The sequence below is a fragment of the Nannobrachium achirus genome (assembly GCF_963921795.1).
Source record: "Nannobrachium achirus genome assembly, chromosome: 3".
Taxonomy (NCBI): Eukaryota; Metazoa; Chordata; class Actinopteri; order Myctophiformes; family Myctophidae; genus Nannobrachium; species Nannobrachium achirus.
Genome location: NC_137812.1, coordinates 44,907,552 through 44,930,524, shown reverse-complemented (window position 1 = coordinate 44,930,524; position 22,973 = coordinate 44,907,552). Strand labels below are relative to the sequence as shown.

General features: G+C 42.6%; 1 protein-coding gene across 1 annotated transcript in view; it reads left to right on the top strand.

Annotated features, from left to right (window-relative positions):
- The window catches only part of LOC308281449 (adhesion G protein-coupled receptor L3-like), a gene marked incomplete at both ends in the record, with an annotated part of 185,142 nt that overhangs the window by 5,973 nt on the left and 156,196 nt on the right, over nt 1-22,973 (top strand). The window contains one exon of the mRNA XM_080721626.1: nt 11,439-11,652. Within this exon, the coding sequence (XP_080577752.1) occupies nt 11,439-11,652 (214 nt within the window). The remainder of the gene's footprint in view (nt 1-11,438; nt 11,653-22,973) is intronic.

Below are 22,973 nucleotides of genomic sequence, written 5' to 3'. Positions count from 1 at the left end.
GGAAGGACAAGCTACAACATTTCTCATGGTATACTGCGACCTTCGGTCGCAACAACTATCCTAGCCTGGGATCTCTTCACTTTTCGGGGTTTGATCCGGTCGGGAGCGGAAACCACTCTATGTCATGTTGTAGTCCCCAAAGGACTACAATTTGGCCAGAAAGATCAAACCGGATTCAGTTTTAACCCCAAATAATTCCCCTGCGCACAAATACATACTTTTAGGGCCTACCTAATAAACCCCTTGATGCGGCGTAGTTTTGCTTTTGGAAAATGTGTTTGGTATATGCATCTTTTAGTCCAACTTGTAGCATCTGGCAAGACTACACTAGGCTACTCGAGAATTTTAATAGGGATTGGGGAAACAAACGGCGGGAACCAAAACAAAGCAACGCCGCTTCTTCTGCTTGTGGTTTCCGCCTAGACAGGATCAAACTGCCCGTTGTACAGTAAACGAATACCAGGCTTTTCCCAGAGAAAGCCTAGTGATGCGAGGTTAATACTACCCTAGGGGACAAGGGGAGAACATGCAAACTCACACAGAAAGGACACCTATGGTTGACAAGTAGACAGTACTGCCTGAAAAGCCAAAAAGATAGTTTTTCTTTGATGTGGCCGGTGCGACCGGTGTTTGAATCCCATGGGTATAAGTAAAAGTTACAACATGTTTGTGCTTTAAGTTCAAACTTGCTGTGTTCATCCACAACATGCAGGAAATATGTCCAAGTGTCGTCTCTGATGCTAATCCTCAAGCTGAACCTTTCAGGTTCTTTCACCCTGGTGATCACTTTGGCAGTCCAAGTGAGAGATTACCTTTTAAATCTCTCTCCCTCTTTCCCTCTATTGCTCTTGCATTCCATCTATCTGTCTCCTTCCCCCACTCTCTTGTTCCTCTGGCCAAATGTAAAAATCGATATCTTTTTGTTTCGGCCCCGAGAGGCAATGAGAGAGTGTCTGACCGAGATTGTCTCTACTGTCCATGGCTGCCAAGATTCTGTCACCGCTAACACAACTAATGACAGCCACATTAACATGTGCTTGCCTGCATGCACTTTAGTATGTGTGCATAATATTTACTGAGTATATCGGTGTGTAAGTGCTTGCGTGCGCGCGCGCGTGTGTGTGTGTGTGTGTGTGTGTGTGTGTATGCTCCGGGAGAGGCACTTAACTGAACGCACGAGCGTGTATACCACTCACACTCCCGCACACGCGCGAGGAGCTAAAATATGAGAGAAATATGAAGTGGATCCTTTGGAGCCAGTTTAAACGACATGGTTTTATAGGCCCAGGCAGTGTACTGAGAGTATATATGTGTCTTCTAGAGTAAATGGATGAATCAAGAGGTGACGCGCTGAGAAATGACAGTGCACGGTGCGCGCGCGTGTGTGTGTATGTGTGTGGGGGGACTTAATTCAATTCAGAGAGTGTTACAAATGTACGGTTTTGGTTACATTTGTAACACTCTCTGAGAGTTACAAATGGATTAACACTGAGGATTTTTACTGTCTACACAGACAGGCCATTTGCTACTGCTAATGAAGTCTGTGTGGCACTCAGCAGGCATAAAGAAAGCCTCCCTTTGCCTCGGTGGAGTGTGTGTGTGTGTGTGTGTGTGTGCGTGTGTGCGTGTGTGTGTGTGTGTGTGTGTGCGTGCGTGCGTGCGTGCGTGCGTGCGTGTGCGTGCAGTGGTGTGTTAAAGTAACTAAATACATTTACTTAAGTACTGTACTTAAGTACAATGTTGAGGTATTTGTACTCAATACTTTTACTTCTACTCCACTACGTTTCGAATAAAAATATTGTACATTTACTCCACTACATTTAATTGGAAACTTGAGTTAATAGTTACTTTGCAGATATAAATTACAATATTACAAAACATACATTAACCACTTTAGCCGTATTTTATACGTACTGTATAGGCTATTTGAAAATAGCCGATCTACAAGCTCACAACGTGATGCGTTGTGAGCTTGTAGATCTGCTATTTTCAAACATTTTGTACTCTTACTTTTAGTAAATTTTGATGCCAACAATTTCATACTTTTACTCAAGTACATTTTGAATTTGTACTTGTAACAGAATAATTCTATATTGCGGTATTGATACTTTTACTTAAGTGAAATATGTGAGTACTTTTTACACCACTGTGTGTGTGTGTGTGTGTGTGTGTGTGTGTGTGTGTGTGTGTGTGTGTGTGTGTGTGTGTGTGTGTGTGTGTGTGTGTGTGTGTGTGTGTGTGTGTGTGTCTGTCTGTCTGTCTGTCTGTCTGTCTGTCTGTTTTTTTGCATGTGCATCCACATGCATGTGTGCATGTGTGTGTCCATGTCATAATGGTCCCTTTATGCCCCAGCGGGGCCCCTGTGTTGTAACCCTACACTGAGAGACATGTGAGCCGTAGCCTCCGTCTAGACGGCAGCTTCATGATCCCCGCTATTGATCGCCGCCGCCGCGCTTCGATTAACCCTCTCTCTCTCTCTCTCAAGCTCTGCCGCCGCCCAGCGCCGCAAGACGTGTCCGCGCTGCCCGTAAAAAGCCCGACATGATGGAACCATAAAAGGGAACTATAAACTCATGCCGGTGTTAACGCGGAGGGCGCCGCCGGAAATCCCCCGCTAATTCTAGATCTGCTATTTTTAAAGAAAGACACATTTATGATGCCAGCGTTGGGATGCCAGAGTTCATGTGGATTTTAGTTGTAAAATTGTAATTCTTTTGATACAAAACATAAATATCCAACATATCAGACAGACTATATTTCCCAACTGGGAATGAAATGTGCAATGTATTTACTGTAACATTAACCACTTGAACCGTCAAATACTGCTCTTCCTTTCCCTCAACAAACCTCTTTGCCAAAAATAGCAACCTCTTTGCCTTACAACGCTCGCCCCGGCCTGTCCTTTTGCACCTGTAGCAAGTAGCACCCAGAGACACAACCACTCTCGGGGTGGGAACGGGGATCCATGCCTCTAGTTTTGATAAGATAATTCAGTTTAATCCCTCCTTCTGGTTGTATCAATTTGACTGAATTACAATTTCATCATTTCTTCTTTTCACTTTCTTTAAAAATAGCAGCTTCTGAGTGAAGAATATACCCGTACTGTATACACACACATGTTGATGCACACACACACACACACACACACACACACACACACACACACACACACACACACACACACACACACACACACACACACACACACGCGCGCCGGAACCTGAACCAGTACTACAGTAGGGGTGGGCGATATGGAAAAATACAATATTACAATATTTTTCCAATCGGTATCACGATACACAATCTTACCATGAATCTTTTTCATGTTGGTTTTTATGGTTATTAACAGTACAACCACCTACAAGGTAACAAAAGCTAAAAGAAAAGGATCCTTTTGGGAGGTCTACATTGAAACATTTGTATACTGTCAGAGTTAAGAGGAGACCTTGACATTGTAAAGTTTGAGAACTACTGATTAAGACCAAATTGCAGATTTAAATTAATTCTGCATTGAATCTCTGTATTGACAATTCAACAGGATTTATTTATAAGGCTCCCTCATTGTATCACGATATATATGATATCTCTGAAAAGGCATATTGTGGAGACATTGTATCACCTCAACAATATTTATCACCACATCGCCCACCCCTAACCAGTACCTGTGTTTTGTACACTGAATCTAAGGTCCGCTTGCAAAGCAAGGCGAGGCACTTCGTTCCTTCACTCCTCCTGTCACGGTAACCATGGCAACCCTGTCCTTTCCTCTCCCTTTTCCGTGCTGCGCTCTCATTGGCCGGGCGAGCGTCATCGCTACACGGATGCAGCCACGAATGTGAATGAGCTCAATGACACTCCGCCCGAGCACGGCTTAATGCTGCCCTTCACCACGCCACACACACACACACACACACACACACACACACACATACACACACACACACACACACACACACACACACACACACACACACACACACACACACACACACACACACACACACACACACACATGCGTGTGTGCGCACACACACACACACACACACACACACACACACACACACACACACACACACACACACACACACACACACACACACAATCAGCTGTGCACAAAAGTAATGCACACAAATGTATACGTACTGTATCACTGACAATTGGTGAAAACCTTGTAACTTATGTCCAAAACCGTTCCTTTCTCATTATTATTTTAAAAACATTTTTAAATTGTCAAAATAGCCTATCCACAAGATTGCGTGTGTGTTGTGTTGTGAGCTTGTGTATCACTACTTTTGTGCGACTCTCTTGTATGATGAAAAAAATCATGAACGAAACGTGAATGAAAATGATGGAAATACAAGGTTTCTTGCCTGACGGCAACAGCTGTGTAGATGGGCTGCTCTAGGGCCCAGCGCTCATAAAGGCAGCCGTCAGCTCGCAGATAAGACTGACATATAACTGGCATTTACTACAAATGTCCTCTCTAATGAACACACACGCATGTATCACCAGTGGCTATATAGGCAGCAGGAAGAACACGTGAAGAGATGGTGGTGGGTGGTTGGTGGATGGGTGTGTGTGTGTGTGTGTGTGTGTGTGTGTGTGTGTGTGTGTGTGTGTGTGTGTGTGTGTGTGTGTGTGTGTGTGTGTGTGTGTGTGTGTGTGTGTTTGTGTGTGTGTGGGTATGATTTGTAATTATTATTATTATTATTTTTAAGATTTGTTTTGGGGCTTTTATGCCTTTATTGATAGGACAGTAGACTGACAGGAAATGGGGGGAGAGATGGGGGAGTGACATGCGGCAAAGGTAGTCTGGATCGGGAATCGGACCGGCGACGCTGCCAGGCATCCATGCCTACGTGGCCATGCCTAAGTTGTATATGCCTGGACCAGTAGGCCAGCGGGCGCCCCGATTTGTAATTTTTTAACGGTACTGTACTCCCTAAAATCCAGAGGGTTCATTTCACTCTGAGAGTGTACAAATGTGCTGAAACCAAACAGACCCTTACAGGTCCATTTGTATGACCTCAGAGTTATGGATGGATTCTACTGCGTAACTACAGTGTGCACTTTTCAGTTGTCTCTCATGTTAATAATAATAATACAACATGCAATTTATCTAGAGCTTTTCTAGATACCCAAAGTCGCTTTACTAAACAAAACAAAACAAACTAAAACAACTTTATGAAAATAAAGGTTAACAAGGGTCAGAAACTAGGCAAACTAAATTGTAAAAAAAAGAAAAAGAAAAGGCGATTTGAATTAGGTGGGGAATACAACAAAGTTTTGAGGCTGGTTTTAGACGTTCTCTCACTATTCCCCTTTCTCCCTCAATGCCTTAAAATCAATTATTCAACCATAAACAACCAATTGCACCCTTCCAAGAGTGAAATACCTTGTGTGTGAAAGAGGCGTGTGATGATGCATTGGCGCCGATGTTTTAATACTTTATAGACAACAGCAGGGTTTCACTTATATGAGTTATTCGCAGTAGGCAGGGCTCCGTGGCTCATTGGTGCATACTGTGGTGAGATGCACATTGATTTAATAGCATTTAACGCTTAAATTAGTTTGTAGGCCCCGGGATGGGAGCCAGGGAGAGTGGATTTACAGTAACGTGTCAGATTTTATTTGCAATGCCTGCGGATGAAAAGAAAAAGTGTGAGGATACTGTATGTTTCACACTTCAATGTACAGTATGTACCTACAGTATACTTGGGGATATACAGTAGAATGTACAGTAACCAGTCAATGGTATGTTTTTCACAATAGCAATTACACATACAGTACATAGGTTTTTGTGCAATGTATAATACCTTTGGCTGGCTGGAGGTGCACATTTGAAATGCAATTAAGTACATTTTCATTTACAAAGCAAAACAACAGCCAGTGGCCACAGTGCTGTTCAAAAATAGCACGAATAGACATGGGGTAAATTGAAAGCATTTTTTTACACAATGAACAAAATTAAATACAATTTTGAATCAGGTGGCGGCCCCTGAAACAAAATAATAATATATAATGTAGGCCACGGAAATGTCACAGAAATGTATTTATTTATGCATTTTATATTCAAGAATATCGCAGCATTCATTTTTCACCATTCCTTTCCTATGGACAAACACAGTAATGACACAGAGCTATACCAGTAGCTTGTTACATCGTATGGCTTTATGCAAATTGTCAGTACTTTATCAGGTATTTTGCCTGCTGCAGGTAGCATGCGCTGACCCACTAATAAGATTTCCAGCGTCTGACAAAATCACCACCATCTTTGAGTAATACCCAGAGCATTAAGTGCATGTAGAAACTGCCCAGCTATTACCCTCTCTGTCCCGACTAATAGAGAACCGCTGACTGCACAACTGTAATTACCATTTTGTTGGCAGTCAGTTCGTTTCTGGAGTAGGTAGGCAGTCAGTCAGTCAGTCAGTCAGTCAGTCAGTCAGTCAGTCAGCCAGTCAGTCAGTCAGTCAGTCAGTCAGTCAGTCAGTCAGCCAGCCAGCCAGTCAGTCAGTCAGTCAGTCAGTTAGTCAGTCAGTCAGCCGGTCTGTCGGTCCGTCGGCCAGTCGGTCAGTCAGTCAGTCAGTCAGTCAGTCAGTCAGTCAGTCAGTCAGTCAGTCAGTCAGCTAGCCAGCTAGCCAGCCAGCCAGCCAGCCAGCCAGTCAGTCAGTCAGTCAGTCAGTCAGGTCACTTGTAGCGGTGGACAGGACAAGCTTATAGTCTGTCTGAATTCATAATTATGCACAGAGACCGTATGCGTAGGAAGGGTAATTTGGTCCACACATAAAAGGGACCCATATTTGGGTTGAGAACAAAGCAATGTACAATACCTTTTTGGCTGGCTGGCGGTGCACATTTGAAATGCAATTACGTACATTTTCATTTATAAAGCAAAACAATAGCCAGTGGCCACGGTGCTGTTCAAAAATAGCACGAATAGACACGGGTCAACCTGAAGGCATTGACACAGAGAATAGAACACAACAAACCTTCTCAATTTTCTCTGGATTGGCCCCACTTGAACACCCCAGCCATCTGACCACACTTTTTCAGAGTTTATTTTAATTATCAATCAATCAATTGTGTTCCGGCTTGGATCAATGGAACCAACATTGCGTTGTTGTCGGGTGGAAACCTTGTATGTCCAAAAGCGTTTGTTTTGTATTTATCATTTAAAAAATGAACTAAACTAGTGAAAACAGACAATCTACAGTACAAGCACACAACGCCTCGCACTGTGCTTGTAGATCTGCTCTTTTCACTAGTTTTGTGCGACGGCCTTGTATGATGAAGCAGGGCTTTACTTAGCGAAAAAACCGTACACATTTGAAACTTGGAGATACGAGGTTTCTGCCCGACAGTGACGATAGTATACTTTAAGTTGCTATTAATCTTTATCACAATGAAAACACATTTTCAAGGTTTTAAAGAAAAAAATACAACGTTTTTATTATCATTTTATATGAACACAATTCCTGCCTAACTCATCTCTGCGCGTTGCAAAAATATGTAAAATAGCTCATCCGATTAGCTCTCTGTTTTTTTTTCCTCACTAGAGCGCCTTTTTCTCCACTTCCTCATTTAGCCTCGCCTCTCTGTATACTAGTAAGACACCTCAGGGTGCGCCAATTCTAATTCTAATTCAAAATCACAGTAAAGCAGGCTTTTGGGCCAGTTAGGGCCTGGGATTGATGAAGTCAGAAAGTGGAACAGACAGTGATGTCACAGTGACAGTATGGATATCCAGGGTTTGATCTTTGATGAAGTGATGTAACGTGACATCACTTCCGTTACGGAAGGACAAGCTACCGATGTCTCTGGTTGACATTGGCACATTTCACTCAGGTTTTTTCATCTCACTCATGTCACTTTGGCTGCTGACCTCACTCAGCAACAAAATAAAAATAAAATAAACACAAATTAAAATAAAACAATTCACAGGAGGCAAGCAGTGATCACCCCATGATGTGCACTGCAATGTAGTTTCAAATGCACTACTTTGCAGATGCTTTTTTGAGAGTAAAAAACTAAAAAAGAAGAAGAAGACATGCATGACATGCATGATCTGGGCAGATTGCCCCAGGAAATGTGCCAATGTGAACCAGAGACATCGGGTACGACATTTCACATGGTATACTGCGACCTTCGGTCACAAAAACAGGGGTTATTGTAGTGGGAGTATCTCTGCTTAGGAGTGGCCAAATGACTCGCTTTCTTTTACACTGAAAGATAGAGGAAATGTTGTCCATCTCCCTGATCCGCCGGGGAGTCGATCAAATAGGAATAGGAATCAAATAGGAACATATTCTGTGACTACTTGAAAAGGTAAGGAAAAATGAAAAATAGCTGGCAGTGTTTAGTTGTTTGATTAATGTCATATTATCAATACAATCTTTGTGTTTTGCCAATTAATCCGGGGACCACTTGCAACTGAGAACCAGTGCACTAGTGCACAGAGGTGAGTTTTCAGTGAGAGATGGAAGGATCACCACCAGAGGTATAGGTTGTTCCACAGCCTCTGTGCACTGACCTCAAAGAAACGGTCACATTTAAGCGCTAATGGAGGCTGTGGAACAGCCAGGAGCCGCTGATTGGAGCCCCTCGGTGACCCAGGGCAGGACTGAGGGCATCAGTGATGTAGGACTTGGCACGCCAATTTAATGCTTTCAAGACAATAATAGAACCTTCACGGATCCTGTGGTGGACTGGGAGCTAAAAGCAGGCTGATCAGAAGCAGAACCAGAAATCTTTTTATATGGTGTAGGTGTTTGTCTTGGTGAGGAAGGGTCCATCACACTATAACAACAGTTTAGAAACTTCAATTATTTACAGCTATTAAAAAAACACCTAAACCACTATACACTTTGTTGTACGTCAATAGCGAACATTAGCCGATCTATTCGCCTATTTTCACCAAAATGTTTGTGTATTTTTAGCTGAATGTTTGTCTATTTTTGCCCATTATGACATACACTGTAGCCAGAATACGGACGTTAGGGTTCATGTGATTACCTCAAACTATAAAGATAAGCAATGATATAACTAGACCAGGTCAACCTGGTTGTGCCAGACCCCGGTTCTGCCAACCCTCTGGGCCTATAAATCTAATGGTACATTTATAGGCTGTCTGTCCCTTTATAGGCTGTCTGTCCCTCCCTCATGTCATCATCATTTGTGACATCATTGTGACCAAATATGGAGAAAAGAGGGAGGGACAGACCGACAGACAAAGCCTTTTGCTTTGTCTGTCGGTCTGTCCCTCCCTCATGTCATTGTGATGACATGAAGGCTTTGTCTGTCGGTCTATCCCTCCCTCATGTCATCATCATGTCATCATCATGACCATCTATGGAGAAAACCCGGACAGACCGACATTTGCTTATGTAGGCCTACCCATTTCATGGGTCTGGCAAAAATAGAAAGGTAAGCAGAAATAACATAATATATGTATAATATAATAATCTACTGTACTAGTAAGACGCCTCAGGACGCCTAAAGGGCGAGGTCGCATAAACCCATTCTGTTAAGAGTGGTTCCCCTGACATCACAATGATGTCAGAGCATGATGTCAGAGCGACAAACCCATAGAACCAGTGTCAAGCTGTGACCGTTCACATTCTAAACTGCGACCTACGGTCGCAATAAAATACATACGCTGTAGAAATAACCTCAGTAGCAGTGACATTTTTACTAGCTGAAAGCGAGACAGAGATGATTGACTGAACTCCAAAATACAGAGAATTGCAGAATACTAAACAGGATGAGATGAAGGCCTGGGTGACTGTCTCTAGGTCATGAAAGGACAAGACTGATTTGTTTTTGGAGGTTGTTCTAAGATGGAAAGGAGAATGTTTTTTTCTTTGGAGGTTGTTCTAAGATGGAAAAAATAATACTTCTTGTCAAAGTTGAGGACTGAATCAAAAATTAAACTAAGTTTAGTAGAAAATACTGTTGCATGATGACAGTTGCCTTATAGGTTTTCAGAGAAGGTGTTAATGGGCGTGGGTGGGGGAGCCATTTCGAGACAATCAGAATGTCTTGGACGCAATTAAAGAAGAAAGCGTTTTTGTCCTCAAGACCCGTGGTTCTCAACCTGTGGGGTGGGACCTCCAGGGGGGTCCTCAAATTATTTTGGGGGGTCCCCCAAAATTAACTTAATGTGCAACGTTTACTCAACAGTAAACAAACCACCATAAAGTTTAAGTGTATGGAGGGCATCTGCACATTTCTAAAGTGACAATTTAAGGACTTTTTAATACCTCTAAAATGACAAATTAAACATTGGCCAAATTGTCAAATATTAGAGGCAGAAATTGTGAAAATAGCCGATCTACACAACGCCTTGCGTTGCGAGGCGTTGTGAGCATGTAGATCTGCTATTTTCACAATAGAACCGTGTTATACAAAATGTAATGCAACTCTTACTGCTCGTCAGGGTGGGGGGTCCCCAGTTAAAATATGATTATTTTGGGGTGTCGCGGCCTGAAAAGGTTGAGAACCACTGCTCTAGCATGCTGCAAATAGCCGATCAACAAGCTTACAAAGCGTCACGATGTGACACATTGTGACACGTTGTGAGCGTGTAGATTGATCATGTGTGAGAGAAATGGCCGTGACAATAATATTATGTCTGGTACTGTATATCATCAGATATGGCAGGTGAGTTGGCGCTGTGTCCACAGAAAGCGTTTTATGAGTGGAACGGAGCTTCGGTTATCATGTTCATATATCGCTCAGCCGCGGGGTTTATTGACAACGTTCAAACCGATCAAACGCCGCCGCGCTCGACAGGCCTGTCATCTGTGTTATTAGCACGCATAGCTTAGGTGAAACAACGGTAAACATGGACTTATCATGGTTGTGATAACGATTCAACGGCGACGTAAATTACCCAGGGAGCTGTGCCAAAGGAACGGCAGACGGCGGTATCGCTGAAGCATGATGCTCGGGTGTTGGCAAGAGGAGCACATGGAAATACATGGAAGGAAAACATTATTATAAATAAATAGATACCGGTAGATGCAATTCTAGGAAATTGCAAGTGTGGTTGCTGTGACACGAGTCACTGTCCCTGTTATGCCCATATATGGAGATTCCTGATGTCATCAATATTAATCCCATTTCTTGAACTGCCCATATACTGTATAACTATGGACATACTGTGTCAGTCTCATGTGGTCTTTGATGTCAGACATCTACAGTATGATCTTAGTCATCTCCATATTTGGGAAAAGTTACATTTTTGCATTTTCTCATTCAATTCAATGGAGAAAATGTATTCACTAATAAATTAATATAAACAAACTATATAACATATCTTTTGGCAAAATGCAAGCAGACGAGTCCCAAGTGCGAGCCACCAAAACTGTGGGAGGAGTAGCGCAGCAAAATAAAAGTTTAACATCATTTGCATTTCCCCTGTGTCTTGCGTGCAGCGTTCAGCCGTGCTCCAATCCCCATGGCGGTGGTGCGCAGGGAGCTGTCCTGTGAGTCCTACCCCATTGAGCTGCGTTGTCCGGGCACCGACGTCATCATGATCGAGAGCGCCAACTACGGACGCACCGACGACAAGATCTGCGACTCGGACCCGGCCCAGATGGAGAACACGCGCTGCTACTTGCCCGACGCCTACAAGATCATGTCGCTCAGGTCAGTGTCTGTTTGCGTTATTAGTTTGTGATCGTATTGTATCTGTGATCTGTGTATGAGGGTCCACCCTGAGATTGGGAAGGACTGTCCCCCGGCAGTGTCATACCAAAGACCAAGGGTCTTCAACAGGGGGTCTAGGACCCCTAGGGGGTCCTCACAGTTACTACAGGGGGTCCTCCAAATCTTTGTGTGATAGAAACGTGTTTTTTTCCCCCTTTTTTATATTAACCACTTGAACCCTATTGTCCATTTTTTTAGAACTTTAGCCAAAAATAGCAGATCTACAAGCTCACAACGCCCCACTCTGGGAGGCTTTGTGAGCTTGTAGATCGGCTATTTTCGGAAAAGAGCTTTGGTGTAGAGGGGAGCACATAATGAAAGGTGAAGTTTATTAAGTAATGGCGGTTCAAGTAGTTAAATATCTGAACACACACATTAACATGAATCCCAAGTACACTGACGATCGTGTTGTCAAACGATGAAACCATATGGAATCTCCGAAAAGGTTTTGGGGGTCCCTGCTTCATCTATCTTTCAACTAAGGGGTCCTTGGCCTGAAAACATTTTAGACCGCTGCCAAGGCTATAAAAATGGGACCTGCTTGGCATGCAGCATCAAGGGTTGGACTGGGGGTAAGTCCCTGCGGCCTAATAGCGTCATGTCCAGGGGGTGTACTTGCACATCATGGCCGGGGACAGAAACAGGAGATAGAGTCCGGCCCAATGGGCCACATGGCTCACCAAGGCTTACTATCTGTGTGAGTGAGTGCACGAATATTTGTCTGTGAGAGAGACACACCCAGTGGTGCATCAGCTAACTAATTGACACCTGTATCATTTATAACTTCCATTGTGTTTGTGAATGAGTGAGGTTGTTGGTTTGGTTGATACACTGTAGCTGTTTGTTTGACTGCAGTTTTCCCTCTTAAAGATTACCTCCTAAAACTTGAAAAGGCTTAATAAATAGATAAATAAATAAAATAAATGGACTTTAATTTATTCCTGCAAGTACGGCAGTGACAACTAACTAGAAAATAATAGTGGAAACAAGAATAACAATGAGGCAAAGCAGTGCTCTGGATAGTGATAATGTGTCGTCTATCTAATTTTGCATCAATTAAAAATTCTGTAATATTCCCTAATACATTAGTCAATTTTCCCACATCTCATTCACAGCTATGGTTTTGCACCTTGATTTTCCTTTTTCATGTTCTATCCCATTTCCTTTTATGTCTCCAAATCCTTATATTTTCTTACTATTTTTCTTAGATATTCTTTCTATTGTTATTATATTGTTATTGTTATATTATTTATTTATTTTTTCTAAACAATTATTTTCTGACTAGACAATGGACGATACAGTACAATACAGGACAATAGAGAAACGTAAGTAACAATGTATGTTAGGGTCCCGTCAACTGTTCAGTCAGCAAAAACTCAACTCAAACTTTACTTATAGCACATTTACAACAACCAAGGTCGAACCAAAGCGCTGAACAAGAACAAGAAGAAGAAAAACTAATTAAAGCAAAAGAAAATAATTAGCCTAAAGAAGAAAAAAAAAACATTAAACAGAGCACAACAATAATAAAAGAAAACAGCATATCAAAGTCTACAGCATCAAAGTATACACAGCAAGGGTGTATACGTGGTCAAGCAGCATTAAAGACCAGGGAGAATTGTGTCTTTAATAAAGATTTAAAAACCTCCAAGGACTGAGGCAGAGTGTTCCACAATATGGAACCGGCCACTGCAAAGGCTCCGTCCCTTTTAGTCTTACAGCAGTGGTTATCAACCTTTTCAGGCCGCGACCCCCAAAATAATCATAATTTAACTGTGGACCCCCCACCCTGACGAGCACTAAGAGTTGAGGCATTACATTTTGTATAACACAGTTCTTTTGTGAGAATAGCAGATCTGAGGCATTGTGAGCACGTAGATCGGCTATTTTCACAATTTCAGCCTCTAATATTTGAGAATTTGGCCAATGTTTAATTTGACATTTTAGATGTATTAGAAAGACCTTACATTTTCACTTTAGAAATGTGCAGAAATCCTCTATACACTTAAACCTTTTGCTTGTTTGTTTACTGTTGAGTGAGAAAACAGTGTTGCACATTAAGTTAATCATCTGGGGACCACCCAAAATACTTTGGTCCCGACCCACAGGTTGAGAACCACTGTATTACATTACAGCACTGTACATGAGGTTCCGGGTACGATCAGGAGCAACTGAACAGCCCACCTCCAGGGTCTGGCTGGGATGTACGTATGGCTGAATGAGCTCAGACCATATAGCTATAGCTATCTGAGCCATGCAGCCCGTTTTTGGGCTTTGAAAACAAACAGTGAAATTGTAAAACTGACACAGGAAGCCAGTGGTGAGAGGCAAGGCAACGACTGGGGTGGGTGATGTGTGATCGCGCCTTTTCTTGCCAGTACGGAGGCGAGCGGTGGCATGTTGAACAAGCTGCAGACGCCTGAGAGCAGATTGATCAATGCCCACATACAGAGCAGTGCAGTAATCAAGCTGCGAAGAGATGATGGCATGGATGGACTACACACTACCATGGAACTAATCTAGTTGCCAAACATGAAGTTGCTATCAAAAGTCTTTGCTATCAAAGGTTTTTGACTGGCGGGTGAATATTAGCACTGCCCAGATGGGTGATGGGTGTTATTATTATTTACTTTATTACATATTTTTAGACAAATCTTCTTCTATTTGGGGGTCCGTGACATGAAAGTGTTTGAGGACCACTGTCACAAACACCTGTCTGTCTCATCCTGCTCTCTGGATGCCATTGCTCTGGCCTGGTTTTAGTTCTCTGTTCTCTGTTGCCAGCAGCCATGCAGCTGCAGAGTGTGTGGCCGCTCTCCCACTGGCCCTGCCATCCATAATTTACACACACACACACACACACACACACACACACACACACACACACACACACACACACACACACACACACACACACACACACACACACACACACACACACACACACACACACACACACACACACACACACACACACACACACACACACTGCCCAGGGGCTAGACCAAACTGTAAGCTCCAATTAGCGGCGCTAGGGGCTAAACTCAATCTATAGGGATTCACCGTGGAAGTGACTCAGAACGGAAACAAATGTTTATCACATATCACCTGCGTGTGTGTGTGTGTGTGTGTGTGTGTGTGTGTGTGTGTGTGTGTGTGTGTGTGTGTGTGTGTGTGTGTGTGTGTGTGTGTGTGTGCGTGCGTGACGTGAGTCTAGCTTAACCCTACATCCAGGATTATGTGTGCATGCTTTTGTACCACAAATGTTATCTGTGTGTGTGTGTGTGTGTGTGTGTGTGTGTGTGTGTGTGTGTGTGTGTGTGTGTGTGTGCGCGCGCGCGCGTGTGTGTGCTTGCACAGTATGTATACTGTAAGTGGAGTATTTGTGTGGGTTGATGCACAATGCACACGTGTATATGTACAGTACAGCTATCAATATTTGATGTCGAGGGCTGTGAGCGGAGTGTCCGCAGTCTCCACACGTACGCACATACGCACGTACATACACACACACACACACACACACACACACACACACACACACACACACACACACACACACACACACACACACACACACACACACACACACACACCTCCTTCAAGTGTCTCTCAGCATGTGTGATTCTCACTCTCTCATTCTCTTTACGTCTCTGTATCGTCTGCTGCTCTCCTGAGCAGCGGCTGATAAGAATCAGAGCATGTTCTGCCTGCCCAGCGTTTCAACCATATCACCACACGTCTTTGTTCTCCTTGGCTGCCAAGCTCCAAGGCCAGGCAGTGCACGTTTCTGTGTATATGGTGTGTTTACGTGCATGTAATTGTGCACGCGTGTGTGTGTTTATGATGCTATACTGTGCTTGTGAGGATCAAACGTCCCCACGACTATAGTAGAATTTGAGCGCGAGCACCATTTTCCTGGTCTTCACAAGACAAATGGTTGAAATTTACATTTAGGGTTACAACATATATTTCTTTAGTTAGGGGGTTGGTATCAAACATTTATCAGTTATATTTAGGGATTCCAGATTGATTTAGTTGCGAGCTGGTGTCATGCTCCGAAGAATTGCCGATCTACAAGCACACAACGCCCCCGCTGCAGCGCGACGCTTTGCGTGCATGTACTATGTAGATCTGCTATTTTTCAGCTTTGGGCTTACGGTAGAAAAAAATGCCCAAGGATGTAAATATGGAAATCATAAAATCACTGTCTTAAAAAATGTTGATGACCTCACAAGTATAGTAATACTACACTGTGTGCATATTTGTGTGTCTATGTGTGTGTGTGTGTGTGTGTGTGTGTGTGTGTGTGTGTGTGTGCGTGCGTGCGTGCGTGCGTGCGTGCGTGCGTGCGTGCGTGCGTGCGTGCGTGCGTGCGTGCGTGCGTGGCGCTCATACCACATAATTGGTCTTGATATCAAAGCCTCATATCTCTAGAGGGGCCTCACAAGGCTTCTCAAGCAACCCAGAGAGGACCTGATATCTTCACCCAGATTACACCCCCCACCCCCAACCCTCCCGTCGGGATACAGGAGGTTGGTGGGGGAAACAAAATCGTAGCCGTGAAAGTTCCGCTTAACCTGTTTGGGCAATACAGTGGCCTTGGTTCAATCCCTCGCTCGCCCTTATCTGTTTTCATAGGGAAGCGTTTCCAATTCAAAAAATGGGTGCCAGGCCCTTCCTCTTAGTCTTAGATGCCTCTGTTTAGCTATAAAACAGGGGTCTTCAACGTTTTCAGGCCAAGGGCCCCTTTGTTGAGAGAGTGATGAAGCAGGGACCCCCACAACCTTTTCAGAGATTCCATATAGTTTAATCGTTTGACCGCACAATCATCAGTGTATTTTGGATTCATGTCAATTTGTGTTTTCAGATATTTAACCACTTGAACAATTCATACTTAATAAACTTGACCTTTCACTCTGTACTTAGTCTGCTCATTTTCACCTCTACACCAAACCTCTTTGCCAAAAATAGCGCGAGGCGTTGTGAGCTTGTAGATCTGCTATTTTTGGCTTAAGTTCTCAGAATATGAACACTAGGGTTCAAGTGGTTAATATAAAAACAGGAGATAAAAGGTTTCTATCACTCAAAGATTTGGAGGACCCCCTGTAGTAACTCTGAGGACCCCCTAGGGTTACCGGACCCTCTGTTGAAGACCCCTGCTATAAAATGTAGCCTACTACCTAACTCGAGTGCTTGCCTGAAATGTTTGTCCGTATGTTTTCCATAGCTAGTTTGCAGTAATTTGCTTGAGTATTATTATTTTGCGAGGAGTATACTGGCATTTCGATGGTGAATCCCAAGGCTCAAGGGTGTACCTTTTTTCTTCTAAATCAAATTTTAGGATCTCTTTCCAGCCATGAGCAATCCTTTAAAGGTATAGATAAAGTGTGGTTTAAATCTTAGTATTTTTCTCCCCCAAAAAATGTCCCTAAAGGAACTTTACAGTAGCTCGTTCTTTACTCTGTCTTTGCCCTCATTTAGTATTCCAAGGATCCATGAATATGTTCCTTTGATCTGACACATAGTTATTATAGAACATCCACGGATGTCACAAGGGGCAGAAAAGTGGGACTGAGTTACTGGGGCCCAAGGTGGAGGGGCCTTAATTAGTGGCCAAGGCCACGAAGTGGCAAATGGCCACTCATTGATATTGGACTTCATCATTACTATTATTGTGGGCTCGCCTATAAGGCGAGCACACTTTAGATATTGTCATTATTTATTTATCTATCAGTCATACAGTAGACGGGAACTTCGGTTCCTTTCTACTCCTACATACTTAGTGAGAAAATGAAAATAAAAACATCAATGTGTTCAGTTTACAGTGGCGAAGTGTGCTATTATTTTTTATAGCAATCGGCCAAATGGTGGCGCTGTAGGAAGCCTTCGAAAGTGCGATCTTTGAACAGGTATAGCTCATGCTGTGTTATACATACAGCCATGAAACCTGTATACACTTATGCGTCTCCTCATGCCGAACAACTTTTACCCTCTAACTTTTGACCTCTGACCTTTAGGTCTCCCACAATTCGGAATTATATGAAAAACAGTAAAAATCTATCTCCTCCTGGGTTTTTTTCGTTACGCGCACGAAACATTTTTCACATGAACTTTGGACCAATACGGTCAGATTTATCTCGGCGGATTTCTTTTAAAGTGAAATATAATTTTTTAATAATTCAATAGATATTGCGGTTTTATGCAAATTATTCTTCTGCCTCTAAATCATACATGCAAAGTTACACGTTCATGGCATTTGGCAAAGATGTAGAGGGTTAGTCAAAGTATCACTGAAACCAATTTTATTCCAATCGGCCAAAGGGGGGCGCTATACGAAGCGTTTGGAAATTCAAACTTCAAACGGGCATAAGTCATGACTCGTTTCGTTTGAAGACATGCAACTTGTTACACGCGTGCTTTGACTCGAGCGGAAGACATCTGTGTCGTTGTTAAGTAAGCTCCGCCCTTCGGTTTTCCGCCATTTTGAGCAGTTTGTAAAACGCGTAAACCCGCTTTTATTCTGGAATTTTCGCTCCACGTGCACAAAACTTTTTTTACGTGAACTTTGGACCGATATCTAAAGATCTGTCGGATCGGATTTCTTTAAAATTGAAACATGCTTTTTAAAATAAATTCAATGAATATTGCAGTTTTATGCAAATTATTCTTCTGCCTCTAAATCATACATGCAAAGTAACATGTTCATGGCATTTGGCAAAGATGTAGAGTGTTAGTCCAAATATCACTAAAACCAATCTTACCCCAATTGGCCAAAGGGGGGCGCTATATCATTTTGAGCAGTTTGTGAAACGCTTAAACCCGTTAGGATTTTTTTTTGCAATTTGCATGAAACATTCTACACACAATCTAAGGACCTTTATCTAATATGCCTATGAAGTGCACACACACAAAAAAAATATAATAATAATGAATATAGCTGCAAGCAGCGATAAAGTGTCCAAAGCCAAAAACACCTCAAATCATGAACACAGCCTGCAATGTCCGTGAAATCTTGCAAACACATTCCCAATAGGTCAAGGAGCAGATACCACCCTTCTCACATTGGCCTGTTATAGCGCCACCAGCGGGTCAACTTTTGCACAACACATTTTTGGAACAAAATGGACCAATCTTTGACGTCAGTAACGTCAAAGAGAGCACTGCCTGCGATCTTGACATTTTGTACATTTATAGCTATTGTTTTCCGGCTTGAAGCGAGCCCACAATTGTTTCGAAGGAACAATATTTTCTAGTTATTATTATTCTTCCGCCACTTTTTCTCTAGCGGCTAGACCGTGCAGTCGCTTTTTACGAAACTCGGCAGTATGGCAGAGGACTATGCCAAACGGCTAAAACGCGAAGCTCGCAACAATCGGCCAAAGGGTGGCGCTGTAGGAAGCCTTTGAAAAATGCCAACTTTGAACTGGTGTAGCTCATGCCCTGTTTCAGGTACAGCAATGAAACCTGTATACACTTATGCGTCTCCTCATGCCGAACAACTTTTACGCTCTGACTTTTGACCTCTGACCTTTACCTCTCCCACAATTTTGAATTATATGAAAAACAGTCAAAATCTATCTCCTCCTGGGATTTTTGCGTAACGTGCGCGAAACTTTTTTTTACATGAACTTTGGACCAATACGGTTAGATATGTCTCGGCGGATTTCTTTTAAAGCGAAACATTATTTTTTAATAATTCACTCTATATTGCAGTTTTATGCAAATTATTCTTCTGCCTCTAAATCATACTTGCAAAGTGACACGTTCATGGCATTTGGCAAATATGTAGAGGGTTAGTCCAAATATCACTGAAAGCAATCTTACTCCAATTGGCCAAAGGGGGGCGCTATACGAAGCGTTTGAAAACTCAAACTTTAAAGGGGCATAAGTCATGCCTCGTTTCGTTTGAAGACATGCAACTTGGTTACACGCGTGCCTTGACTCAAGCGGAAGCCATCCGTGTCTTTGTTAAGTACGCTCCGTCCTTAGATTTTCTGCCATTTTGAGCAGTTTGTAAAACACTTAAACCTGCTTTTATTCCGGAACTTTCGCGTCACGTGCACAGAACTTTTTTTACATGAACTTTGGACCAATATCTAAAGATCTGTCAGATCGGATTTTTTTTTAAATTTAAACATGCTTTTTTAATGATTCAATGAATATTGCAAGTTTTATGCAAATTATTCTTCTGCCTCTAAAACATACATGCAAAGTAAAATTTCATGATGAACTACTGTAGAGGGTTAGTCCAAATATCACTGAAACCAATCTTACCCCAATTGGCCAAAGGGGGGCGCTATATCATTTTGAAAGAAGGCGTCAAGTACATTACATGAAACTTTTTCTTTTTTCTTTTCTTTTTTCTTAAAAATGACAGGTCTATAATGTGTGACTGCCGTAGTGTAGTGGTCAGTGCCTGTGCCTGGTATACAGATGGTTGTCAGTTCAAACCCCACTTTGGGTTGAGTTGATGTTGACATCCTGGATGCGCATGGCATGTGCATTTGTCAAACTCTTTAATGTTGACACGTCTGATCTAACTCCAGATCACGTTCATGTTTAAAATGAGCCCCACAACTACTGTAGATTTACATGAAACTTTTTCTTTTTTCTTTTCTTTTTTTTTTTTAAATGACAGGTCCATTATGTGTGACTGCCGTAGTGTAGTGGTCAGTACCTGTGCCTGGTATACGGATGGTTGGCAGTTCAAACCCCACGTCGGGTTGAGTTGATGTTAACATCCTGGCTGCCCATGGCATGTGCATATGTCAAGCTCTTTAATGTTGACACGTCTGATCTAACTCCAGATCACGTTCATGTTTAAAATGAGCCCCACAACTACTGTAGAGGGTAAGTCCAAATATCACTGAAACCAATCTTACCCCAATTGGCCAAAGGGGGGCGCTATATCATTTTGAAAGAAGGCGTCAAGTACATTACATGGAACTTTTTCTTTTTTCTTTTCTTTTTTTTTTAAATGACAGGTCCATTATGTGTGACTGCCGTAGTGTAGTGGTCAGTGCCTGTGCCTGGTATACGGATGGTTGGCAGTTCAAACCCCACGTCGGGTTGAGTTGATGTTAACATCCTGGATGTCCATGGCATGTGCCTATGTCAAACTCTTTAATGTTGACACGTCTGATCTAACTCCAGATCACGTTCATGTTTAAAATGAGCCCTTCTCTACCGGCCGTTTTTTTTTTTCTGTTCTGAGTAAAAGAAAATATGATCACTCGAAAATGTCAGAAATACTCAGATTACATTGATTTCACCCCAAGCCTCCAAAATATAAAAAAGAAATCAATAAAATCAAGGCACTCAGCCTACATAGAACCTTTTTTTTAAAAACAAACATGGTTAACAGATCTTGTGGCTGCCTAGTGTAGTGGTCAGGGCATATGCCTTTCATGCAGAAGGTCGTTGGATCGAATCCCGCTTGGGGTTTATATAAGCATAATACCATGACATTTGGTAGACTTTACAGTTTGGTTCCTTGAACAATGTCTGATATGGAGCCTTCCTATAAATGTCCCCCAACCCCCCTTGATGCGTATTTTAATATCCGCCATTACTAAATAATGTATTTTGCATCATAAATCCTGAAACAAGCATTATAATACAAACTGTCATGTCTACACCTATGTTGTGATTTTCAAGGATTGCAATGATATCATGTACCAGTTCCAGTGGCCTAGTGGTTTGAGTGTCTGCCCTGAGACTAGGAGAACCGGGTTCAAACCCGGGTTGCGTCATACCAAAGATTCTAAAAAATGGGACCCAGTGCCTCCCTGCTTGAAACTCAGCATCAAGGGTTGGATAGGGGGTAACTCCCTGCGACATACTAGCGTCATGTCCAGGGGGTGTACTTGTACATCAAGCTGCCTTCCGCTACAGAAACAGGAGATAGGCTCCTGCCCTATGAGATTCATAGCCTGGCCGATTCATATGGTCTTCATAGCTCAGCAAGGCTTACTATGTACATCATCAAACTGTCCAGGTGAATAGTATCACAGTTTTTTTTATGTCTGTTGCATATAGGCCTACAGTCTTTTGCATACATGTTGTGTAGAGGCCAATTTGTGCTTTTACCTATAACCACCGATTAGTGTAAAACTTTGTATGCACACTTCCCAGAGGCCAAGGAAAAACCTGTGCCCTGCATTTTTCACATCTGCCATTTATAGCGCCACCAGAAGGCAGACTTACAGTATGTAAAACACATTCTTCGATATTACTCCTTCAGATTTTATCCGAAAATCACAATCAGTACACAGTATCTCTACAGTGATGTAATCATGACGGATTTGTCAGATATCTTATTCTATCTAATTGGCTAACATTGAATTCCAAGGTTTGCAGGATTGCTCACTTTTTGAACAAAATGTCTCAAACGCAGCCTGCTATGTGTGTGAGATTTTGCACACACATTCCCACTAGGCCAAGGAACAGATGCCACCCTTCTCACATTGGCCTGTTATAGCGCCACCAGCAGGTCAATTTTTGCAAAACACATTTTTGGAACAAAATGCTTCAAATCCCGCATGCAGCGTCCGATTGCCGTGAAAGGCCCAAGAACACGTGGCACCCTTTTCACTTTGGCCTATTATAGAGTCACCACTAGGCCAAAAAAAACCTACCTGACCTGCCGGAGTCCTGTTCGGAAGAACACTGCTTCTTGTTTTTCTTTGATATTCTTCTTTGCTTTCCCTTGATGCCTTTTTGCTTTCCTGCTTTTTATGCCTTGGCCACTTTATCGCTGCTTGCAGCTATATTTATTTTATACTTTAGCTATTGAAAAATAGCAGATATACAATCTCACAGCGTGGCACAGAGTGCCGTGCTGCGAGCTTGCAGATCTGCTATTTTTGAAAAGTCGTGAAAATGTGTGCAAATCTTGGGGTAAAATGCAGGGGACCAATCAAAATACACAGACAATTTTCCACGCGTTCAAAAAGACAATAACCAAACAAAAAAACAACAACATGATTTTCAAAATTACCCTTGCATCTTTGTAGTCTAGCTAAATGGCCTTTTTAACACTTTCCAAGCCACGGGGAGCCACTTAATATTAAAACCGTTTCATACCGGACGTCTGAGCAAGGATGTCTCAGCCGCGCCGTAATTTACCGTACTGGGTCATTAAAAACGAAATAAATGATTTTTATCCGAAAATCGGCGATCGTCTAACCTTCCCTAGTCACCGCTCGTCCATCGATAGCGCATGGCTTGTCTGACATGAAGCAGAAGTGACGTCAGGT